The following is a 19386-nucleotide window of genomic DNA, read 5'->3' on the forward strand; positions in this document are numbered from 1 at the left end:
CCAACAGGTCAGGTTTTAAAGATATCCCTGCTTCAGCACAGGTGGCTCAGTCATTGACTGAGCTACTGATTAAGCCACCTGTGCTGATGCAGGGATATCCTTAAAACCCGCCCTTGAAGACTGGAGTTGGCCACTCCTGACCCAAGTCATACTTCAGTACATCTCATACTGTAGAGAGATTGTACTTTTATTTGTCTTTGACAAGTTCTCTTCCCCAAACAGTAACATTGGCTCATGGAAGCACCCAAAGAGTACAGTTTAGATTTGCTCACACACTATTTATTAGATTTGCTCCAGATTATGACTAAAAAGAAGACGTACTTCCCAATCCACAGGAACCGTCATATATTATAACCTCTTTCTATCTCATACCAGAGGGAGTTCATAGCAGCTAAATATTGGCATATATTCCTTCTTCAAGACTTGCACGGAGAACTGCGTCGTAATGTCAGCTCAGATTACCAATCAAGTTTTATATTTATATCATATACTGTAATAGACATTTTTTTTTTAAACAAAAATAATGCCAAATGAGAGATGAGTTAAACAGAATTTTTTTGTGTTCATGCTGAAGGCAACAATTATGTCGGGAAGCACACTGAGCTTGAATCATGAGAATATGCAGCCTCTCGGGCAGCTGGGAAGACAAGGAAGTTTCCAAGAAAAAAGCTCTGTCAGGCCACATTACAGCCAGGACGCCCGGAGCAACACATTGCCATCTGATGTAGGAAGAAAGTCAGTAGCCATGAGAAAAATTAAACAAGAAATTAAAGAAATCATGTCTCCAACTCCTGTGGAGTTACACAAGGTCAGTACAACCGGAGTCTTATTTTGTTAGCGGCTCTTGGCAAACACAGAAATTGTCTAGTTTAGAATGAATGTGTTGTGGCATTGTAAGGTAAATCTTCAGCAGAAATGGGGTTCTGTTTAGTACTGTATATATATATTAGTTTACTACTGATATATATATATATATATATATATATATATATATATATATATATATACAGTGTTCGACAAACCTATACATTTGCTCGCCCCGGGCGAGTGGATTTAACCCCCGGGCGAGTAAGTGTGTGTGTGTGTGTGTGTGTGTGTGTGTGTGTGTGTGTGTGTGTGGTCCATGGTTCAGAAAAGGTAGAACCCACTAATGTATTGTGGCTTTGCAGAACTACTTGTATATGTACCTAAAAATACTATTGCAGTAGTAAACTAATAGGTATATTATAATGATCTACAAACTAATTACCCCCCCCTGGGATTTCAAGGACATAGGTTGAAAGCAAAATGGAAATTCTCCATTTGAAGAAGTCTAGCAATGGCACGTTTTAGACAGGTCCCCAATCCTGCCTTACCCCATAATCCTTCAGCATTCAATTCTTCCACTGCAACCAGAAACTCTGGGTAATTCCTGCATGCTGTATGATCATGGGCTAAGGCAGATTTAAAGGACCTGTCTGGGATGTGCATGTGCTCATAAGTGTTCTTTATCAGTACTGTATGGTATCGTGTTTGTGTACCTGGTATATATTCTAAACATGGGGTGGGCAACTCCAGTCCTCAAGTGCTATTTACAGGTCAGGTTTTAAGTATGTGATTCATCACAGGTGACAGTCATTCTGTTGTCGCCACATCAGCTAAAGCAGGGATATCTTTAAAACCTGACCTGTGTGTAGCACTTGAGGACTGGAGTTGCCCACCCCTGTTCTATACAGAACACTTAACTGGGTTTATTGGACATTTTAGTACACATATTTTATCTGTTTGTGGGAAGACTAACTTTGCCAACAACACAAGAGAAACACTATTGTAACTAGGGTAGCCAAGTGTCCAGTATTGAACCGGACTGTCCTGTATTTGGACCCTCTGTCCAGTAAATATGAGAGGTAACATTGGACATGTATGTGTATACCGGTATTAGCTCTCTGGACATAGTGACCTGACCGACTTGGGATGTCAGAGGATTTCCCTGAACAGAGAGCGAGCAGGGCTGCTGCTAGGGGCTCGGCAGCTTCCTCCATCCTGATGGCTGTTGTTGGATAATGCAGCCAATCAGGAGGAGGTGTCAGAAGCCTTGGGGTGGGGCCAAGGAGAGGAGGAAACAGCATGGAGCGGAAAGAGGTGTGTGCCTCTTGAGCGTGTCACATCTTTCACCATTGTGCAACTAACAAAACAGAAAGGAAGCGCTAAATCGAAAGGTGTATGAGTGTACTATATATGTGCACAAAAAAAACAACCTAATATTCTAACAGATAAAAAGAATATATAGGGGCAGCCTGAAATATGACTCTCACCACCCGGTAAGGTACTAGAAGTGAAAAAAGATATATCTCTGGCGCCTATGAATGTTAATATGACAAAGTATATAAAAGTTATACAACCCGGACTGGCAGTAGTATCAGGATCCAGGGATGCAGATTTCATACGCATGAAAAATAAGAAAAAATACAAAACATAGCATAATACTGCGTAACTCAATTATGATAACAATAAGTACATATAACAAAAACATACATATAATAACCTATAACAAGCCGGAAGCTAAAATGCACAACTGTTGTACTTCAAATATATAAAAAACATTTATTTAAAACAACAACACTAAAAATATATGAACAATGGTCTCCCTAAGTACACCAGTTGTGCGTTTTAGCTTCCGGCTTGTTTAGGTTATTATATGTATGTTTTTTGTTATATGTACTTCACTTATTGTTATCCTAATTGAGTTACGCAGTATTATGCTATGTTTTGTATTTTGTCTTAATTTTCATGCGTATGAAATCTCCACCCCTGGATCCTGATACTACTGCCAGTCCGGGTTGTATAACTTTTATATACTTTGTCATATTAACATTCATAGGCGCCAGAGATATATCTTTCACCATTGTGTTCAGTATTTTTGGAGAAGCCATCTGGCAACCCTAATTGTAACTCACTTTACACATGAATATGTTTTGGTAAGGAAGCTGCCACATTAGGTTTACATGAGTTTTTGGTTAACTTCCTGTGGTCAATCCCTCTAATCTTGAGCATGTGTTGGTGTTGTCACAGTTGGAATTTTTTTTTTAGTTAATCAAAGTAAGAGATATAATGTCTACATGAATAAGTGAACATGCTCAACTGTGGTAACACCAAAAACAAACCGTTTTACTGTGCACTCTTAACTTACAGGTGACTTGTGTGTATAAAGCTTTTTCCCTTGACAAATAAAACAATGTTGGTAAGAACACTTCATATACTTAAAAACAGTGGTCGTGTGCATTCCTAATTGCCACGTGAACCTGACAAATCAACACATTATTGATACTGCTCAGAATAAAATACATATAATAGAATTAAAATAAATGTGTTTATCCTTTCTCCCACCAGGTCTCTTTATTTAAGGACTCTGATAGGGAGGACTTTGGTTTTAGTGTCGCTGATGGTGTACTGGAAAAAGGTGTTTATGTGAAGAATATCCGTCCCAATGGGCCTGGAGATCTGGGGGGCCTGAAGCCATATGACCGACTTTTGCAGGTAATGATCACATACAGTGATAAGCACCCAGGGGACCTCCGGTATTTCATGACACAGACTCATTAAAATGCATAAAGACCACTTGATTTGTAAGAATTTCCATTATTCACCCTGACTACACACTGAATTGTGCCATGAATGTACTGTTTTGCTGGAAGATGGATATAAAAACATTTTGGTTGGGTCCTGCTACATTGTCAAGTTTTAAAAACTGCAACTCTCACATTTCTGCTGCATACGTCTCTCTCCATTGGGTTTAACCTTTAACTACTACCTCATGGAAAGCTGTACACTGTATTTTTCTATTGTGCTCCGCCATTTATTCTTTCAGATCTAAAATTGCAGAGTTTTTTAAAATATATCTTAAATTCTGGACAGAAATAATTGTAGAGAATGAGGGCACGACTAGGGCCGGGGCCATGGAACCGCAGACCGTGCAGTCCGCACGTTGAGAAAACAGACTGCATCAAGGCAGTGTTCGTGTCCTTGCGGCGTGCGGGCGGAAGCGGGAGGGGCCGGGCATTGCGAAGAAATCCGTTCAAACTCATTTCTTGGCGCGACAGGCCGGTCACGTGTGCTGTTTGCCCAATGATGGCAAACCAGCGTCGTGATGTCACTGGCACACCCCTAGACACGCCCACGGACGGCGCGTGTACCATGGCCAAAAACTGCACCCGCTTCAAGCAGGTGACGTCATGGCCGCGCACGCCTCGGCACGGGCGAAGGCACCATGGACCTAGCCTTAGTTTTTAGATGCTTTTACATTTACAAAGTTGTAAGTCCTTTTAAAAGAAGTCAAGAAGTAAAGTGGTAGCTGCAGCTGCTCTGGTTATATTACCAGATTATTTTAAACATCAAGTTTGTTGTTCTGAAGGGTTGGGGTGGTATAGTTGTTTATCAACTTCAACCTCTTACATTCACCCTCTGTAGCCTTCGGTAACTCTCTTTAACTCACTGTTATTTAGGGCAGGTGTGCGCAAACATTTCAGTCTGCACCCCCGTCTGCTTTCCCCCTTCCCCCCCCTCTCCCCCTTCCCTCCCCCCCTATCCCCCTTCACCCCCCTCTCCCCCTTCCCCCCCTCACCTGTTCTCTGGAGTCCCAACGTCATGTGAGTCATGTAACCCGCCGGAGACCAGATAAGGAAACTTAAGAGACCTCGCGAGCACTACTGTCACTTAATTTAAATGTTTTGGGGAAGAGCGCGGGGCCTCTGTAAACACCACATCCCCCACCCCCAGAAAATTTCACGCGACCCCCAGTTTGCGCACCCCTGATTTAGGGTATGGACTTATTCATTCTAACAAGGGGTATAACAAAAGCACTATATAATACAATTATTTATTTAAATATTCTTTATTTTGAATTTGGTTTACATTGGGGTACTGAAAAAGGCGATGGGGGGAAACATGTCAGACCTCAACCACAGAGAGAGGGTATAAAGTGGAGATTAAAAAAAGCAAAACCAAAAATAATACCTACAGCGTTCCATACACATTTTTCAGATATATTCATTTATATGGTTTGTCTAAGGAGCCAAGTTATACATAACCCTGTAAGTGTCTTGCTTTACGGAGAGAATTGAGAATTGAACAATGGGGGAAAAAAAAGAAAGTTATACTAACATCCTCTCAGGACCACCATTTTCCCCTCCTAATCCATGGACTCTTGCGTTCTGCTCAAGAATGTCTTCTCTCTACCCCTTTTGTGTGTAAAGCCCTCTCCCGCCTTAAACCCTTCTCACTGACTGCCCCACACCTCTGGAATGCCCTTCCCCTCAATATACGATTAGCACCCTCTCTAGCCACCTTTAAGACCCATTTTAAAACACACCTCCTTATTGAAGCATATGCTCCATGGCTGATACTTTACACCTCATGCATCGACCTTGAACCCTTGCAGACGCACCTTCCTACTATCTCTGTACGTTCCTCCTGCAAAAAATGAAGATAACTGCTGCACACCATATAATAATAAAGAAACATACATATTTACCGGTGCACTTGTATTGAAAGAAGTCCTGCTGGAAATCCAAATCGTACGGTAAAACAAGAATAACACAAGGCACTGCGGGTTTTCTTAATGCTATTTAAAGAGCCAAAAACGTAGCGATGTTTCGACAAGAGCGGTCTTTTTCAAGTGGTGAGTGGCTTAAGCTAAAGTGTCCCATAGAGCCTTATAAACCATACAAATCCCCAGCATGCTCACTGATTGTAAATAACACCTGCTGTAGTAGTGTGCTGAATCCTCATTAATCCTCAACACTGCGGCTGGAAGAGATCGCAGCTTCTGCAATGTCCAATAAAATTGCCTGCTTGACGCACGTGATCCGATGTGTCCAGCGTCATCCTGTTAATGTGTCAGATGTGATGCCGGGCGCCAGCTTGGTGACATCATCATGGCTGTGTTCCGTCTCCCTTTCCTCCCTCTGCGAGATCCGATCGTTGCTATGTGAACTACGCTGTGCATGCGCCGGGCTTTAAACTTTGATGTCGAGCGCCATCTTGCTGATGTCATACTAGCTGATTTCAATCCACCTTTACTCCCTCGACGAGATCCAATTGTTGCTAGGTATCCGACGCTGCGCATGCGCAGAGCAATTAGTCTGTTCAATCCTTTGGACTTAATCCGGTGATGGTGTTTCATTAAACACGGTTTAGTTTGTTTTCTGAAGCCAGGGTCACGTTTGATGTGTGAATGTCTCCCGATAGCATTAACTCAGTTCCCTTTTAAATCACTCCAAGCCCTGTAATATTTCCTCCACTTTATTGGGAAGCAGCAGGATACAAATACTTGTGGATGGTATGTAGTGGTGATTATTAGTTAGAAACCGGTAAAAAGAGATGGCCTCACCATGGGGGATGAACAGAGAAGGGTCTTGTACTCACTGTCTCCAGGGTGGAAAAGGAAGTGAGGGGCAGTGTGGGTAAAGGAATAGTCTAGGGGCAGACTATCTCTGAACAAACAGGAGGGGGGGCAGACTAGCCCATTCTGGTGAGGATCTCAGAAACTGCAGTAGCAGCTCACTGATTCCATGCCCAGAGGCAAGAAATGCAACATTGTTGCAAGTTACACAGGCACAGTATGTGTGTGCAAACTCCATGCAGCTGGGAATAAGATCTGACAGGCAGAAGCTGCAAAGGAGAGAGGGGGGTGAGTCAGAAAGGTAGTTCTGGTTCCATGACACTCCCCGTCTGGTATCTGTAGATACTACTATATAACAGACTATGAGAAACATATGTGCAATGCATAACAAAGATAACATCACATTCTCAAACGATGCAAGAGTCCATGTCCACATAGCGATGTGACACCGGCCGGTATCACTGGTATCAAGGTCCCTTGGTCAAGGTTCTTTGGCAAAGGATGCAGGGTGGATGCACAGCTCCAGGTTTGCTGGTTGCACCACAATGTCTTTGTGTAAAAGTCTCTGGCGCTGTTTCCTTTTAGCCTTGTGAGAGAACAGTCTTTTTGTCTCTGTAGTTTTACCCACAGAATGCATCCCCTTGTAGGTATGCCAGTCGTGGTAGCCTGTCGCTCTATCACCTGGCTTTTGGCAGAAGGAGATGGCTTTTGGCTCCTTGCGGAAGCGGAACAACACTCCTGGAAGACTGGTTGTCGAATCTAGTCCAGTAAAGAGGGCGTCGTTCAGGGAGACTCCCTGAAACTGAGTGCTGGGGCTGAACACTACCCGGATTTGATCGGGTTCCTGAGGGTGGTAGGCCCCAGATGATTGGAGGTACCGGCATTCTTCGCCTTTCTTCATTAGAGGTGCTGGCTTTGCGTGGCCGGTAAGGAATATCTTCTGGATGAAGGCCACAAAGTTGGTTTTGGTCTCTGGTTCCCTTTGTAGGTCGCAGAGGTGCGAAGTGAACCTAGAGATGGCATGTTCTCCATTGTTTGGGAAGCGCATTCTTGGTGAACGGAATGGTAGCGGGTTCACCAACTGCCTGGTCCGTCTTTGGAGAGCTCCATGGTTGTTAACCTCGGGAATCCTCTATCTTCCCTCGATGGTGTTTGCTTGTCGTTGTCCCTTGTTGTCTGGAACGCTGTGCACCGTAGGTCATCGGTGCTTTTCTCTTGCACGAGAACATCTCCACGTAATTTGGTGAAACGCTTTTGTGTCTCTTTGTTGACTGCCCTCAGGAGGTTGTTCTCTCCCTGGACATGACGAAGAACAGTCTCTTTTGTCCTTGTAAATCCTTTTGGGAAATGTCTCTGCAACTGTCTCCTCTTACGTGTGTGAACGAACAGTCCTTTTGACACTGTGGCTTCACCTGTAGGGCGCAGTCCTTTGCGGTTATGCCAGCCATGACAGCTGGCTGCTTTATCGCTGGATACTCTGTGGAGAGGAACGACTGTACGTCCCAGCCGTGCCATTGCTCGCGAGAGGATCGTCCGATTGTTTATTGTCTTTTGGATGACCCCTTTGTCGGTCACCTTTGGGAGGTTACTTTCTTCCTTCAGTGGAGTCGACTCGTCATCCTTGGTTATCTGAACCGCTAAGCATCCTAGGCCATTGTCACAACCCCCCGATGCAAGGATGTTTTTGTTGACCTCAGGGCTATGACCTTGTCTTTTCTCTTCACTTGGCCCTTCGGTCACTTTGAGATGGCCAAGACATGGTTCAGAGAGGGATGTGTGTCCACATTCTGTTACCACCGTTCTGCGGGCGTCAACATAGTCTCGTCCGTGCTCTTTGTCGGTGCACGCATTGCCCACTATCACCCATCCTAGGTCAAGTCTTTGAGCGTATGGCGCGTTGTGGGGTCCGTTAAGCTGTTTACGGACTTTATGTACCCTCATGATGTCCCTACCGAGCAGCAGCAAGATCTTGGCGTCTTGTTCTTCCGGCAGGATGTAGTTGGCTATTCCTCTGAGGTGCGGGTAATGGCGTGCCATGTCCGGTGTGGGAATCTCGTCCCTGTTTGTGGCCATGTGGCTGCACTCGATGAGTGTGGGGAGAGCTATCTTCACTCTGTTATCCACCGAACGTATGACGTAACCGCTTGCTCTTCTCCCTGTTGACTCAGTTGACCTTGCACAGGTTCTGAGGGTGTAGGGTGAGGTATTGTCCTGTAAGTTGAATAGGTTGAAGAACTCCGTCTTCGCCAATGATCTGTTGCTTTGGTCGTCGAGGATTGCATACATCCGAATAGCCTTCTCAGGTTGTCCCTGGGGGTGCACTGCGACAAGGCATATTTTGGAGCAGGACATTTTGTCGCTGAGATGTGACGGATGTTGGCTCTCCTTCTCCTTCCTCCCCGCCATGCTCCGCTACGGAGGATGGGTTGTTGAGTTGGTGGGGTGTCAATGCCTCTGGGTGTAACGATGTCACGTGCTTGTCACTTTCGCACACCGTACATTTGATTTCTTCTTTACAGTCTTTGAATAAATGAGTTGTGGAAGCACAACATTTGAAACAAGCTCCCCATTCCCTGAGTAAGTTATTTCGCTCCTCTATGGGTTTCATTCTGAATCCGATACACTCGTTAAGCGGATGCGGCCTTCTGTGTATAGGGCATTCTTTGTTAAGGTCCCTTGGTTTCTTGTCTCCGGCGACCGACTGATCGGGAGTAGTTTGGGTCGTGAGAGGCACGTTCGTCCTGTGGACCGAGATGGGTGTTTGGGTGTTACCGTATCTCGCCACTGGTCTCTCTGTCCTCAGGCTGCTTGCACTGTGTGTGGTTTGCGCACCTAAGAAGAAGCTGGGGTCGTTCGTTGTCCTGGCTGCTTCGCGAATGAAGCTCAAGAAAACTGAGAATGGGTGGTAGACGACTTGTTTCTCCCTTTTGTATTTGGAGCCTTGTGAAATCCATTTTTCTTGGAGGTTGAAGGGTAGCTTCTCCAGGATGGGTCTCACTCCACAAGCTGAGTCTAGGACGTTGAGACCTATTAAGGAATGGTCTTTCCTTGCGAACTCCAGTTCCTGCAGCAGGTCCCCGAGCTCTCGTAACTTCGAGTAGTCTTTGGTTGTGATCTTGGGAAAGCTGTCGACTCTTTTGAAGAGCGAATCCTCGACTGCTTCGGGGCTGCCGTAGGACTCTTCTAGCCTTTCCCACACTAGGTCAAGACCTACTTGGGGTTGGTGCGCGTTGGCCGCCCGCAGTCTATTTGCGTGCTCTCTGGATTCGTTCCCCAGGAACTTGAATAGCAAGTTGAGCTCTTCTCTTGCTGAGAAGTCCAAGCTGTTGATTGCGTCTTTGAACGTGAACTTCCACTTCCGGTAGTTCTCAGGGCGGTCGTCGAAGCTGGTGAGTCCTGCTTGCACCAGGTCACGCCGGATCATGTACTTGACTATGTCTGTCAGGCCTGAGGCATCGGCGTGTTTGTCCCGTTCTGAGGTAGTTGTTGGGAGAGGCTAATGCGGTCGCCTCTTCCTTGGCGTGGACGCATGATGGCTGCTGGTCAGTGTGAGGGGCTGTGTTCTCCCGTGTGGGTGTACCTGGATAGCGAGCCTTTTGTGGTGCATCCGTGTGCGCGCTGGCGTGTGGATCACTGTTGCGGCTGTGGCTATCCCAGGCAGCATGTACCATTGAAGGAACAGCGTCTTCTCCTCGTGGACCTAGCAAGTCTTTGGTGTCTGTGGTGTCACTCCATCCGTGTTGAGATGGTGCGCTGATGTTTACGCTGAAGAGGCTCCTTACGTAGTCTTCAGTGCGTTGGGCTTGATCCTCTGAGGCTATCCGTCTGTACGGTTGCTCCCCGCCGTCCTGTTGCGCGGCTGCTTCTAGGACTTCAGCTTGGGCTATGGCGGCAGCGGCTTCCTTCTCTTGATTAAGTGCCTCTAGTTCCGCATCGAATTCGGCTTTCCTGCGCGCAGTCGCTGCGGCAATAGCGGCCATGGCGGCGGTAACAGTGGCGGCGTTAGCGGCAGCAGTGGCGGCAGCATTAGCAGCGGCTGTCTGTTCCTCCTCTTCTATGCGCGCTCTTCCTGCTCTTATGGCTGCCTCTCTGCGACAATATTCGGCCCTGGCACGTGCGGCCTCTGCGGTGGCTCGCGCCTTGGTAGCGTTTGTGCTTGCGCTGGACGCGTTAGATTGCGCTGATCTTGCTGACCTTGATGAGTGGCTGGATGTGCCTGAGCGCTGCGAGGCGGTCTCCAGGAGGAGCTCTTTTCTCTCGCTTTGGGCGTCTGCGATGGCGGTTCGCACGCGGCTGTCACGTGTCAAGTTAGTATTGTGCTGTAAGTCCCTTTCTTGTAGGCTTTCGCCGGTATTAGCCCTGGCCAGGTAAGTGGCGTATGCCTCTGACAGCCCTTGGTGGCATAAGTGGTCTATCTTTAATTGGGTTATTGCCTGCTCGAGCTGTTGTACAGAATTGCCAGCGGCGGCGACATTGCGTATCCCAAGTGTGGTTGTGTTCCAGGCCAACTCTAATTTAGCGCGGTGCGCTTCAATGTCAGTCTCATATTTTTCGCGGGCCTTTTGTGTCAGTGTGACTGTCCGTTTGGGCCTTGCGCCTGCCTGCGCCTGTTGCAGTTGCGCAGCGGTCTCTGTGTCTGAGTGATCGCTTTCCTGCGTGATGTCTGGTGAGGCTCTGAGTTCTGCCATGCTGTAGGTGTGTGTAGGCCTTTAGCCAGTGTGTGTGGCGTGCGGTCTTTTACCTTGTCGGCGATGGGCGTCTGTCTCAGATGATGCCGAGCGGTGTCCTGCAGCGTGCAGCGTAGGGGTAGCTGTACTCACAGGTGTCCGGTGGCTCTGACAGGTGTCCTGGCGGGTGTCCGGTGGCGTGGCCCTTGATGGCGCTGGCCGTGGGGACGTGCGCAGGGGTAGGTGAGATGGTGGATCCTCACTATGGGGCTGTGCAGAGGGTGAGCTCAGACAGAGAAAGGCATTAGGTTTGTGTAAAAAGCACTGTTTGTTTGCAAAGCTGCTGCGCAGTTTGAGCTACTTCTTGTCTGTTAAGGCTGCAGGCTGTGTGCAATTTGCTGTATAAAGCTTGCTGCCCTGTCTGGCAGAGTGAAGCTGCTGCTTGTGCAGAGACTATTCTGTATTCTTATTAGCAAAGTAAGGCTGCTCACTTGTCTTTGCATAAAGCTGTAGTTGTTTACTGTGTAGAGGCTGGTGGCTTCTGTGTAGCAACGTGGAGCAGTATGCTTGTACAGTGGTGGTGAGAGACTGCTGTTTATTTGCTGTGCAAGCTGCTTGCTTGTTTCTTTAGCATAAAGGCTGTGGGTAGCAGCTCCTCTGTGTGTGTCCCCAAGGCACACGGTCCTCTTTTTACTTTTCTGAAGCCAGGGTCACGTTTGATGTGTGAATGTCTCCCGATAGCATTAACTCAGTTCCCTTTTAAATCACTCCAAGCCCTGTAATATTTCCTCCACTTTATTGGGAAGCAGCAGGTTACAAATACTTGTGGATGGTATGTAGTGGTGATTATTAGTTAGAAACCGGTAAAAAGAGATGGCCTCACCATGGGGGATGAACATAGAAGGGTCTTGTACTCACTGTCTCCAGGGTGGAAAAGGAAGTGAGGGGCAGTGTGGGTAAAGGGAATAGTCTGGGGCAGGGGGGCGCAAACTTTTTTCCCTGCGCCCCCCTGCCGGCTGTCCCCTCATTACCGCACCCCCCCCCAACCCCAACTTACCCGCGCTCCGGCGTAATGACGTCACGTTGCCATAGCAACGTGACGTCACATGACCTCGCAGCGTCATTTTGACGCCACGTTGCCATGGCGACGCAGGGAGGAAGCCGCCGAAGCCACGGTAAGTAAGGTTTACAGAGGCCCTGCAGCTCCCCCGGCACTTAATTTAAGTGCCTTCGGGAAGCGCGCGGGGCCTCTGTAAACCCCGCGCCCCCCGTCGGCAGTGTCGCGCCCCCCCTGGGGGTCGCGCCCCAGTTTGCGCACCGCTGGTCTAGGGGCAGACTACCTCTGAACAAACAGGAGGGGGGCAGACTAGCCCATTCTGGTGAGGATATCAGAAACTGCAGTAGCAGCTCACTGATTCCATGCCCAGAGGCAAGACATGCAACATTGTTGCAAGTTACACAGGCACAGTATGTGTGTGCAAGCTCCATGCAGCTGGGAATAAGATCTGACAGGCAGAAGCTGCAAAGGAGAGAGGGAGGTGAGTCAGAAAGGTAGTTCTGGTTCCATGACAGTTTGTATTATCCTTATGCTCCTCCCAACGAATATCTATTTGCATTTCTTTATGAATATATTGTTGTGCAACAGTTGCTGAGATGAAAACGAATATTCCGTTGTTTCTTCAGTGCGCGGGTAAGTTAATGTACCTCTTCGCATCTGTGAGGTATACAAATATAAGTTCCATTTGAGGAATCCAGACAGCTGAATGTGACATGTTGATTGTGGAGATCACCGAAATACAAGCGGGGCAATAAAATCTTCCAGCACATATATGTGAAAAAGAGAAACAGCATATAAGCAATGTCAGTAGGGCTCATGCCTCAAGTGACTAATTGTGACCAAACAAAAAAATTAAATATTAACTAATTTTAAAAAGGAAGTATGGTAAGACATAATTATGCTTATTTATGTAAGATGTGGATTTTGAGCAGAATATAAATAAGCATGTCCACACAATTTAGCAAATGAAAACCTTGAGTGTTGGTCTTGCGGACTTTGCTTTATTGGCAAAACGAACAGAATGTTAAAAACGAGATGCATTGAGCACAAGAGCAAGACCATACATTCCGCAGAGGAAACTGCCCTCGTTAAACACTGTAACGATCTTAAACATCCCATTTCCGCTCTTAAATTGATGGCGCCCGGCATCACATCTCCCTGACGACGACTGACACATTAACAGGATGACGCTGGACACATCGGATCACGTGCGTCAAGCAGGCAATTTTATTGGACATTGCAGCAGCTGCGATCTCTTCCAGCCGCAGCGTTGAGCATTAATGAGGATTCAGCACACTACTACAGCAGGTGTTATTTCCAATCAGTGAGCATGCTGGGGATTTGTATGGTTTATAAAACTCTATGGGACATTTTAGTTTAAGCCACTCACCACTTGAAAAAGACCGCTCTAGTCAAAACATCGCTAAGTTTTTGGCTCATTAAATAGCATTAAGAAAACCTGCAGTGTCTTGTGTTATTCTTGTTTTTCTGTACGTTCCTCCTACATACCAATTAGATTGTGAGCTCTTCGGGCCAGGGACTCCTTTTCCCAAGTGTCACTTATGTCTGAAGCACTTCTTCCCTTGACGTGTTGTTTGTATTACTTGTTATTTATATGATTATCACGTGTATTACTGCTGTGAAGCGTTATGTACATTAATAGCGCTATATACATACATTTGAATTGCTGGTGGACAGCCCGGTACAATTATTTTTTTTTAACGTAACTAGGCTCCAAGTGTCTGATTAAAAAATAGCTCAAGAACACACATCCCCCTGCTCTGAATTCCATTTTACGTGAGCAGTATCAGATTTAAAGATATATATATTTTTTTAGCAAAATCCTGAATCGTTTGAATTGATGTGTGCAACTCTGCTGTTGGGTAACTATTCAACTTTGCTCTGAAGTATTTAACTCAAACTAAGTTGCCTAGGAATGCAAATACATCCACTGTACGATGGAGAGGTTACAGAAACAAAACAATGAATACTATTTATGCCAAGTTAAAAGTAATAGATGTTTGGTTTTCAGCTTGTAGAAAAATGAAACCTAAGAAAATAAATATCATAACCTGTACCCTTTTTGTATCATTATAGGTGAATCATGTACGCACCCGAGACTTTGACTGCTGCCTGGTTGTTCCCCTTATTGCAGAATCTGGCAACAAACTTGATTTGGTTATTAGCAGGAACCCAATAGCTTCTCAGAAGGAAGCGTCAGATGTACAGAATTTGCCAGTAGAGGAATGGAGTGACCAAAATCACACCTTCTCTCAACAAGCAAGTGGACGCCTTGCAGGTGTGGACATGAGAGATTCCACTAATACTTTATAGCAGAGATAATTCCAGTTTATTGACTCAATAGTAGAAAATTGGTGCTAAATCCCTGTTGTATAATTAATCTGTGACGTTTAAGACACAGATGTCACTATGTGGCATTACTAGTAAGCACAGGGGGGGGCTTAAAATACTTCTGTGTAGACTAATGGTACTCCACTTGCATAAATGGGAGTAACAAGTGTTTTTTTTTTTTTTTTTACTTTGTGATCACTATAAATATTAAAATTAGTGCCATTCCAAGCTTAATCTTGAACAAACACTGGGTTTGTGTGACGTGCAGAGAAACTACTGAAAGCAAAAGGTGTCTTATTTTCCAGCCATTTGTCCATGGACTAGAGGGAAGATTATACAACAAGTTAAAGAATCTTCATGTTATGCTACTGTCTTTTACATGTAGTCTGAAGCTGCTGAGGCTTAAAACATAAAACTTTTTAATGTTTTTAGCAAGGATCACATTTTCACTTTATTTCAAACTAAAAACTGTATTTACAAAGAGAATACGTTGGATCCAGGATATTTTACAGACTGTTTTAAGATGACTGGGCTACAGTGCAAATGCACGCTATGTGGTTTAGCCCAAAAGACCTTTTACCTGATACTTTGTCATGAATTAAAACTTTATTAGTGTATATTCATTATATTATTGAAAAGTATGTCATTTACAATTATGAAATAGGCAGGATTGCCATTGGTTTATGGATTTACATGCTTGAAGCAGCAATCTGTGCCGCTTGTTTTTTAATATACTTTTTTTTAACCTTATTTGAAACAACGTGTGACCCAGAACTGAACCAGGACACTAAGCTACGCCCCACCAGTTCCTGAAATATTTCTTGTTGAAACTCCCATAGAGGAATTCTTGTCCAGGAAACAATATGGCTCCTGGGTCAGTCTTACGCGGGCTACCAATAGAAAGCTGTGACATTGTAAGATGACATTGGAGTTTCCAATTGAATGACCGTGCAGCCACCTTTGTGTTATCCATGCAGGTACTGGCAAAGAAAATATTACATCTTTGCAATTGGGCAGGGGGAGGCAGGGGGAGGCATGGGGTGGAGCTTCCAATGTGCGGTTCAGCTCCGGAGGACCTCCTAGTTCATATAAAAAGATAAAAACAATAGTTTTTTTGGAGGGGGAGTAAAAAGAAAATGACGGCTTAAATGCTGAAGGGGCCTGAAGTGCATTGCTATTAAACATGTTTCAGATTCCTCAAGCGTTTTGTGTAATACACAGACACAAAATAGAATACGTTTGGATGGCTAATGGAAGCTCTGGTGTTTGTGTAGTTTAAACAAGGAAAACCGTGAGAGCTTTACAATCAAAATGTGTTCTGAGCCATGTATCATTGTTGCTTTAAAACTGTACGTGTTGAAAAGCTTTGCCAATTGTTTTTCCTTCAAAGCAATAAAAAGATTCCCGTTTTGATTTGATACTCACTCACCAGCAGCTCTGTCTCTGATATGCATTACTGGCACTGGCTATAAGAGGATCCGGAAGAGGAATGCAACAAAGGCCAGACACTGGATTACAAGCATCCATACTGTGTGACATGTCTGATCAGTCTGACTTTGCTATTGTTTAATGAATGCGTTAACCTTCTTTTCTTGGCAAAAGATACTGTTTTAAAACACTGCCAGAATATGAAGACGTTCAAAATTAAGTAAATGGAAGAAATAAGTCTTTATCGTAAGTCAATTCAAATATGTATTTGTTTGTAACAAACAAGTATTAAACTGTAAAGTATTTTTGTACAAATTTAATACTTTAATAGCATGACATTTATTGTCTATGTATGATTTTGGGAACTCAAACTGTTGGAAATATTTGTATGGAACAATCATACTGTACAAAACAGAATAAACAATGATTTAAAAAAACAAGGTGCAATATTAATATAAGCATTTGAAATGCAAACATGATTGAGAAGGTGCAGTTACAAAGGTTTGTATATATAACTCTTTAGGGATGGCTTCCAACACAATTGTCAATCTATACCTTTAAATCTGTACAATTGTAACACCATAAATACACAATTTAATAATCGGCCTCTTGCTTTCTTGTCCATAAACTATTTTGACATAACAGGTAATTTAAAGAACTTGGAAGAAATGGAATGATTACAAAATATTAAAAAAAAAAAAACCTGAAAGCAGCAATCCCCCCATCTACTTAAATTTGTTTAATATTGTACAGAACCTGAACTGTGGGCTTCACTGGATCTTAACCGCCCATTCTTAATTGCAGAGAACCTCTACTGTGAGATAATTCAGTACAAAAAGAAAAAAACTGACGCCAACCACAGCAAATAACGAGGAAGAGGCCAACCACAGCAAATAACGAGGAAGAGGGCAACTCCAAACACTAAAAAGTTTATTTGGCCAATAACAGGAAGACCAACATGTTTCGCAGCTCAATGTCCCGTCTGAGTTAGCCTCAATAGGGACATTTAAATACCCATCATTCCCGGGCAAAAGTCAGGGATGCTGGGTACACAAACATCATAAAAAACATTCAAAACAACTTTATTAACACAGACATAGAATAAAGAAAAGACAAGATCTGCCACAACGTTCCGAATAGCCCTTGGCTCAATGATTCGCAATATAATGGCTACATTGCAGCAAGATCAGGCATAAGAAAAAAACCTTTATAAAATGTACAAATTGAATAAGGCATAACTATATTGAACAGTTGCCTTTACACACAGAACTCCACCAGTTGGTGCATATGGAGGTTGATGTAGAGTTAAGTAGCCAGATATAAATTCTATTTATATATATATCCTCCACATCAACCACACATGGATCAAAATGTAAAGGAGACACGAATATAAGTAAATATATACTTAAAATTTTTTCAAGTATATTTTCTATAACAAGCAAACATATTCCGTATGTGTAACCACAAGAGCCTCTCTAAACACTTTTGATATGCACTGTATACAAAAAATAAAGAATTTTAAGTAAAGATAATTTTAAATTAATGACAGCATTTGACTGTAGGGAAATGTATAAATACACAAAATACAAATGTAATCCATAATAACTAATGAATTTAATAACATTAATGCTTTTATTTAAATAAAGGATATAATTTATGTAAAGAAAAAAGTGGAGGGGAAAAAAAAGGAGGGTGAGGGAGGGGGGGGAAAGAAAAAAGGAAGAAAAGAAAAAGTAGAAAATATATTAAATGAAATATTAAATTCAAAAATGCTTATAAAAAAAATTACTAAAATCCCAAATCTGAATAAAGTCCCCTCGGGATTCTAGTACGTAAAGTGAAAATACAAAACATTTCCCTATGGTCAAGCTTATTGACCCTATTGCCACCCCTAATAAGGGGTTGAACCACCTCAATGCCTTTACATGTCAGTTTGGATAAGCCACCCTGTGGACACTGAGACAAATTTGTGTAGGTCGAGCACAGTGTCAAAAAGGTTAAAGTTTATAGTGGGGGCGAATTTTAAACCTTTATTAAGGAGATAATTCAGATTCTATGTAACAGAACAAAGTTCCATGGAACGGTGCTACCAAGACTTGGTTACCAGTGATATAAATAGTATCTAAGATGTGAGCTAGGAGAGGTAGAAGATGAAACTCACTTCCTGTTGCGTTGCACACAATACTCTGAAGTGAGGAGTGCCCACCTAGAGAAACTCACTGCTGTTATCCAGAACTTTAATAATACAGAAGAGAACCAAAAAATAGCGATCCTCCTGGGAGAAGATGAAACCACAGCAGAACTGGCTGCACACTATATCAGCACCTGCCACAAGCTGAGAGACGTCCACTAACCCCTACACCCCTGTGCGAAACTGTTACCCATATACCCTGCAATCATTATACCCTACCCCCTAGTATTCGTGTAATTATTGTCCCCCACCCCCTATTATTCACGCTTTGGCAATACTGAGATGTTCTTTCGTCATGCCAATAAAGCTGATTTGATTTGATTGCTTGTAGAAAGAAATAATCAAAGCGACATGGAATGAGTAAGACAATTGATGAAAACAGGTGTATTGCTCAAAGTGGGGGAGGTATAGGTAAATGTCCTGGTTGATAGTGCAGATGGCTGTTTGTATAGCAACCCCCTCTGGTTCTCTTCCTATTTGGACTGCCTCCCTAGAGCATACGGATCCCTGTAGTGTCAATGACAAACTCCCATAGAAACCAGTAATTGGTACGGAGTAAAGTACTCGCATTCGGTCGCTTGTCTTCCTTGGTTGGCGTGCCTCACGTGGTATGGAGAAGCAGATAATCCGGTAGGAGAAAAAAAAAACAGAGCACAGCTGTACAAAAAAAGTAGGCAAAGTGCTGCATTAAGCGTGAAACGCGTTAGAGTAGATTTTTACTCTGTCTGCCATGTTGTCATTGTTTCATTAAAGACCTTTTTCATTAGACTTGCACTGTAGCCCCGGACGTCTACTTTTTTGCATGGCCATGCTCCCGTTTTTTTCTCCTACCGGATAATTCAGATTCTGATGTCACATTTGAGATATTAATAACGCCAGAAGTACTATTTAAACGTGCTTCTTTCTTTTCTGTGGATGTTTTCCTTTTCTCCCCCCCCCCCCCCCCCCAATCCTTTGGTGTTTTTTGATTGAGATTGGAAATCTATAGAGGACCTGTCCAATAAGTTATATGTCACAAATATAGGTTTATCAGTCTGAGGGGATCCAATAACAATTGGTATTTGATAAGATGGCGTCTACCTGGCCTTACTCTTGACTCCGCAACATCCAGGAATATGAAATGAATGACGCCCAGGATTCTTATTCCAACATAAATTCCCCAAAATTGATTGAATCAGGGACTCATGATTGCTATGTAAAGAATGAATCCTTGTCCTCCAAATCAGTTCTCCGGTGCGCTGTCTGCGATAGTGCTGCTTCAGTACAAAAAGAAAAAAACTGTGACACTGCAAATAACGATGAAGAGGGCAAC

At 43.9% G+C, this 19386-nt stretch overlaps 1 protein-coding gene across 18 annotated transcripts in view; it reads left to right on the plus strand.

Annotated features, from left to right (window-relative positions):
- Positions 1-15873, plus strand: part of GRIP1 (glutamate receptor interacting protein 1) — an 894479-nt gene extending 878606 nt beyond the window's left edge. For all 18 annotated transcript variants that reach the window (XM_075600319.1, XM_075600328.1, XM_075600326.1 and 15 more), the window contains 3 exons: positions 575-808; positions 3370-3516; positions 14201-15873. In XM_075600319.1, the coding sequence (XP_075456434.1) occupies positions 575-808; positions 3370-3516; positions 14201-14437 (618 nt within the window). In that variant the 3' untranslated portion in view covers positions 14438-15873. The remainder of the gene's footprint in view (positions 1-574; positions 809-3369; positions 3517-14200) is intronic.
- The last annotated feature ends 3513 nt before the right edge of the window (positions 15874-19386 follow it).

Source organism: Ascaphus truei, chromosome 5 (genome assembly GCF_040206685.1).
Source record: "Ascaphus truei isolate aAscTru1 chromosome 5, aAscTru1.hap1, whole genome shotgun sequence".
Lineage (NCBI taxonomy): Eukaryota > Metazoa > Chordata > Amphibia > Anura > Ascaphidae > Ascaphus > Ascaphus truei.